Here is a 6,738-nt window from a genome sequence, read left to right on the forward strand (position 1 = left end):
TAATATCTAATTTTGTCTATTCATGTCCTCCAAAAGGGAAAAGGAGCCTAAGGCCATATCCAGACATAGTGTGAATGTTTGGTTTCCGAGGGACAACTAGTAGTGGTGTGCCTTGCACCACCACTAGTTGCCTGTGCTACACATGCTTTGACACATGACAGGTTACCTTGGGGCAGTAGGGGAGGCTGGGGCCAGCACTGCACTGGTGCCAGCAGCCTTACCTGGGGTCCTCCTAGGGCTGAAACAGTGGCAATTCTGCTGCACAAAACCTGGCTGGCAGCTGCACCGAAGCACCAGGCAGCCTGGCCCAGCTCTGCTTTTCGGTGACACACGCTACCCATGTGTGCGCTACTCCGCCTTTTTTCTCTGTAGGTTTTGGTTTTTTTTGACCCCTGGATATCCAGGGGTCAAAAAAACCCTCTGCACTGCTCCTTTGCAGCGGTTTAAAAGTGCATTTTTCATAAGAGATTGTTAGGTCCTACCTGGTAATGACAACAAAAAATGCACGTTAAGAAAACAAAAACATACCTTTTTGTACTGACCGAAATAAAAACTGAATGAATTCTGATTGTTCTTTTTTATGTATGTATATATTCTAGTGAGATATTTGTCCATGGAGATTTGAAGTGGGATATTTTCCAAGTGATGATTTCAAGATCAACCACCCCAGACCTGATAAAAATAGGAATGAAACTCCAAGAGTTCTTTACCCAGCAGTTTGATACCAGCAAGCGAGCTCTGTCTACCTGGGGGCCTGTTCCTTATCTTCCTCCTAAGACCATACCTAACAACATAGAAAGAAGTTCACGTGAGCAATGTATGTATTAAAACAGTTTAATTAAATATAACCTTTCTTCCTACAGATACGTATGCTTATCAGTAACTTTACCCATGTGAAGATGAAAATGGATAAAAATTTTGTTCTCCGAATTTCCTAGTTGAAAAATTAATCATCTTCCCAAACAAAAGTTTTGCATTTTAAACCATGCTGATATGGGTTTTGGTTTTTTTTTTCAACATTCCTTTTAAATATTCTTATTTTATACATAGGTTTTCCCTTGCTTTCTTCTCACTCCTCCTCCTTTTCCAGAGGGGAAAAATATGAACGTATGATGTCTCAAGATAGAGTGCTTTAATATTAGGGCTGTCAAACAATTAAAAAATTTGACTGAGATTAGTTGTGTGATTTAAAAAAAATTAGTTGTAATTAATTGCAATTTTTAATCCATAGCTAAAAACTCAAAATTATGCACAGAAAAACTCAGTTATGCAAAATTATGCAGGTACTTTGTGGGGTGGGTATAGAGGGGAATTTGTGAAGGTGTGGGGGGCTGTGGGTGTGTGTAGGGAGGTTTGGAGCCCAGAGACAGGGAGTTCCTGCATACCCTGGCAGGATATGGGGTACTGTGGATCAGGAGTGATGGGCAGCAGCAGGGCTGGCGGGGCTGTGGCTTGGGAATGAGGGACAGACAGACAGAGACACCACTCAGCAGGTAAGTCTGTGGGGTGGGGGGGGAGGGCCATGGGGGACACATCAGGGCCCCCACAGTGAGGGAGGGAGTAGGGCAGAGTCAGGGCAGGGGCTGGGGTGAATGGAGCCATGGGGCTAGGGCGGGTTGTGGGACAGAGTTGGGGCGGGGGGGGCTTCCACCTCTGCGCACACCCCGGGGGTGGAATGCGGGGGCATGTGCCCCCCAGATTTGTACATGGGGAAGAGGTGGGCTGCTGCTGCCAGCTGGTGCTCTGTGCCCCACTGGCTTTGCCTCGGGAGCTGTGCGCTGGCTGTACCATGTCCCCTGCCCACCTGGCGGCGGGAGGCACAGTGTGGGGTCATGCGGCTCCCAGGGCAACAGCAGCAGTGCAGAGTCCCAGCCTGCAGTGACAACCCGCCTCTGCCCCACGCACAAATCTGGGGGGCATGTGCCCCCTGTGCCTACCCTGGGATGTGCACAGCAGCGGGAGCAGCCCCCATGCCCCTGGACAAGAGCCGCTTGTGGCTCTGTCCCATGACTTGGCCTGGCTGTGTCCCCAGGGGCCCATTTGCCTCTGCCCCAGCCCCACTCCATCCCTCACCAGGGTCCTCGATTTGCACCCCCCCACCATGCCCCTTCCCCTTCACAGATTTGCTTGCTGCACACTGTTCCACACTTTGCCAGGCTGTGTTCCTGGCCACCTGCAGGCTGTGGCTACATGTCTGTGTGCGTCCCTTGCACCCTGCAGCAGCAACCCAGAGTGCGCACCTGGGCTGCCTTGCAGTTCTCTGAGCTGCCACGGCTGCCTCATGAGGTAGCCCAAATGTGGTGGTGGTGATGGTGGCAAAGTGGAGCCTGGGCGTGTGCTTGAAAACCACGTGCATGATTAATGCATTAAAAAAATTAACTTGAACAGCGATTAACACAATTGCAATTAATTGACAGCCCTATTTAATATGGAATTATTTCAAGATATCTTTTTCTAGTAATAGTATGAAAAATACCATATGAAAGGAAAATATTTGGGTTTTTTTTCATAAACTGTATTTTACTAACAGTTCTATTTGTTAGAAAAGCTGAAGGTTAATAACCAATAGGATCTGGTGTTTAGAAGTACTTGGTACATTTGATGCACCTGTCATGCCTTAGGTAAACAGACCAGAGTACATTTCATGTTACTTTAGTATTGATCTTCTGATCACCATTCTGCTTACTAGAATTCTGAATATTTGTTTAAGCAGCAGTCTCTTTAGCCAACAATGATTCTTAATTTACATGTGACAGTTGTTAAAAAACAAGATACTGAGCAAGGGGGAAAACAAGATACAGTTATTTAAAAAAAAAAAAAAAAGTATGGGGAAGTATATAATGTTCAGATAATTTATTCCAAATCTAATTCAGCATCTCCAGTGGTGAATATTTTATTCAGTAATTTTGATGGTCAAGCCTGTTGGTCAGAATAGGTACACTTTATTTTGGTGTTCTATGAATTAAACCACAGGAAACCTGTGGTTTGCATGTTTATTGCTGCATAGTACAGAAAAGCTCCCTTCATGCTTACATCCTGGATCTCATTCCTGCCCTTCTGTACAGTCCTATTTCTCCAATATAATTGGTCTATGTTAATTTTGTTTACTATTGCTACTATTTTAGAAGTGTATCCTTCTCTTCACATTCTTATTTACAATCTATTTTGACAGTTTTTACCTCTAGGTTTCCTGTGGTATTTAGCCTTTTTTTGATTAACCTTTGTTGCTATTTTTATTTCCTATATCTCATGACATCAGACAAGTGTTAGAATTTACAATAGTTGGCTTCTGTAGAAATATGACATAAAACTTGTTTTTTTGACATGCTGCCTGTCCTTGCAGCCATTTCCATGGTGACCAGCAATGGCCACTTCTGGTACCATTTATCTTAACATAAGAAGTGCCATATTGGGTCAGACCACTGGTTCATCAAGCCCAAAACCATGTCTCCGACAGTGGCAGAAGTGGATTTTAGAGGGAGAGCACTGAACTGGATAGATTTTGAGTGGTCCATTACCGTTCCTGGCATCCACCAGTGTTGGTTTAGAGATGCCAGAGGAAACATCTCCAATTGTTCTATTAAACAGCTATTAATAGAGCTATCATCTGTGAATTGGTCTAGTCTCTTTTTGAACCTGGCTGTGCTATCTGCCTCTCCTATCGTTTGTGGCAGTGAATTCCATAAGTTAAAAAAGTACTTATTCTTGTTAGTTTTAAACCTGTCTCCTAATTTCAGGGGGTGCCCTCTAGTTCTAGTATTCTGGGACTTGATGAATAATAGTTTGCTGTTCACTTGCTCCACATGTTTCATGATTTTATTAGACCCGTATTATAATTTAGTTTTTCTTGGTATGGCACCTGTTCCATACTCCTGATCATTTTGATTATCCTTCTTTGTATCTTTTCTAATTCTACTGCATCCTTTTTGAGATGCAGACCAGAATTGCACACAGTATTCAGTATGTGGGTGCACCATGGATTTGTATAATATGTATAATATTATCTTCCTGTCACCCATGTACTTGGGCCTAGGCACTCTTCAAGCAGGTGACAAATTTATCCATAAGATATGGGATGGTACTGATGGGAGACGACAGTTTTCTGGACATCTGCTGGGAGAACAATGCAGCCAAACATAAATTGTCAAGCCAGTTCCTAACTTGTGTGGAATTGTTGTTCTGTTTCAGAAAGTGGAGGATACAACTAGGGGATCATCGGTCTCGGGTCTTGTCCTGACCAACAGGAATGAACTGGCAGAGGATGTGAAGGTGATGGGTAACTTGGGAGGAAAGTGATGACAAAATGATAGAATTCCAGTTTCTGAGACAGGGAAAGCACGAGGTCAGCAAGATTAGGATGCTACTAGATTTCAAGAAGATGGATTTGATCCGACTCCAGGAGTTAATAGGCAAGGTGTAATGGGAGGATATACTGATGGATAAAGGGGCCCAACAGGACTGGGAGCTTCTAAAGGGCACAGTATTGGAAGGCCAAAATGAATCTGTCCTGACATGATGGAAGCAGAAGGATAATGGCAAGAGACCAGTGTGGCTGCACAAGGAGCTTCTAAAATGCCTCGTATGCAAAAGGAAAGCCTACAGGCAATGGAAGAATGGGCAGGTCACCAAAGACGTGTACCAGGAAATAGCAAGAACCTGCAGGGGCAAATCAGGAAGGCGAAGATAAAGAACAAACTGCACCTAGCAAAGGAAGTTAAGGAGGTTCTCTAAGTATTTTGGCCAGAAAGGACAGACCAAGGATGATGTAGGTCCACTGTTAACTAGACAGGGGGAACTCCTAACAGAAGATGCAAAGAGGTCAACAGCTACTTTGTCTCAGTCTTCACAAAAGAATTAAGCTGCAGCCAGACACCTCATAAGGATTATCTGGATAAGAAAGGAGGCAAGGTGAGGGAGGAGATAACAAAAGAGACTGTCAGAGATCTTTTGATGGGTCTGAATGAATTCAGGTCAGCAAAGCCAGATGAACTTTATCTCTCAGTGTGGACGGAACTAGCAGAGGAGATCTCAGAGCCCTTGGCAAAGATCTTCATGAAGATGTGGGAGAAGGGCCAGGTACCAGAGGACTGGAAAAGGGCCAGCATAGTGTTCCTCTAAAACAGACAAAAAGGGGGACCTGGGTTAGAGACCAGCTTGCCTCACCTTCATACCTAGGAAGCTACTGAAGCATATCCTAAGGAAGGCTATTTATTTACAAGCATCTGGAGGAGGAAAGGCTGATCACAAACAGCCAGCTTGGATTTATGAATAGTGTCAAACAAATTTGATCTCCTTCTTTGACAAAGTGGGCGCATCTATAGGAGATGTTTACTGGGGAATTGCCTAATTAGCTCTGTAGTAAATGTCTCAGTGTCTACATATGCGGTCCTATTAGGCTGCAGGAAACTAATAAAACGCAGCAGGCTAGTGCTTGTAAGTATAAGTACTATTCTGCTGCAGAGTTTTATTGTGCCCAGCAACGCAGGTATAGATGCTGATGAGGCTGGCTGAGGCACAAGAATGCATCAGTGGAGGCTGCCTGCTGGCTGGCCCCACACTGGAGCACCACCGTGCCCCAACCGGCCTCTTTGCAGCACTTTGAGCCAGGTCGGAACAGCCCAGGGTTGGCGGGCTGACCCCGTCAACCCCCTACCAGCTGGGGCTGCTCTGATCCAGCTCAACGTGCTGCAGTCTCTGGTGCACATGTAAACGCAATGGAAGCAATAAACTCCAGCATGATATGCACTGGAGTTTATTGCTGCGCATTAATATACACATGTAGATGCATGTAACTGCTTGAATGAATGAAGGGAATGCTGTGGATATGGCGTATCTGGACATCAGCAAGGTTTTTGACAAGGTCCTGCATGACTTGCTTATAAACAAACTGGAGAAATATAGACTAGATAAAACTACTACAAGGTGGATAGATAACTGGAGCAACAGCTGCAAGCAAAGGGTAATTATTAGGGACCTCCAGAATTCATGGCAGCTGCCTGCTAATGTCTCAGGCAGATCACAGGGCCTGGCAGCCATTTCACAGATGGTGTGTGGCAGGCCCCCCATGCCTATGGCTGAGGGGCCCTGGTAGCTCTGTTCCTCACTGCTGATTGGCTGCAAGGGCTGCCTGTTATACAGCCCTGCCCCTTGCTGCTGACTGGCTATGAGGGCTATCATGCAGCCCCACCCTCACCACCAGTTGATGGAGAAAGACAGGGCCATATGACAGGCAGCAATCACTGTCAATCAGCGGCAAGGGGTGGGGTGGCAGCCATCTTGTTGGAAGCCCTTTGAGTGGGCAGTGCCCCCTCCTCCCTTCCCTGCCTTGGTGGGCTGCCACAGCATCCTAAGGACTGCTGGCTCCATCTGGGGAGCCAGCATTCTGTTTTCAATTAGTTTTCTTTTTTTCCCCTCCCTTGTGGCTTTCGTGGACAATGCCAGATTTTGTGAAATTGCAATTTTGGTAGGTCTTTCGTAATTATTAATGGGTCCATGTCAGAATGGCAGGAGGTTGTGTGGCGTCTGCGGGCTGGGAGCAGTCCGAGGCCCTTTTTTTTTCACGCGGCGGGCTGTGGCCAGCAGCCCGGACACACCGGGTCGGGGAAGGCAGGCGGCACGCTAGAATTAGGCACGGACGCTTAATGGTTGATTTAAGATTGTTTACTTACACCGTAGATGGTCGCGGTGCAGGCTGGAAAACTTCCAGGAAAACTTCGCTTAAGTCCCAGTTTAAGGACT

The 6,738-nt window shown here is 45.9% G+C and overlaps 1 protein-coding gene across 1 annotated transcript in view; it reads left to right on the plus strand.

Moving 5' to 3' along the window:
• The window catches only part of KIAA1109 (KIAA1109 ortholog), a 252,339-nt gene that overhangs the window by 233,999 nt on the left and 11,602 nt on the right, over window positions 1–6,738 (plus strand). The window contains exon 83 of the mRNA XM_025204706.1: window positions 600–817. Within this exon, the coding sequence (XP_025060491.1) occupies window positions 600–817 (218 nt within the window). The remainder of the gene's footprint in view (window positions 1–599; window positions 818–6,738) is intronic.

The sequence above is a fragment of the Alligator sinensis genome, unplaced genomic scaffold, assembly GCF_000455745.1.
Source record: "Alligator sinensis unplaced genomic scaffold, ASM45574v1 scaffold150_1, whole genome shotgun sequence".
NCBI lineage: Eukaryota > Metazoa > Chordata > Crocodylia > Alligatoridae > Alligator > Alligator sinensis.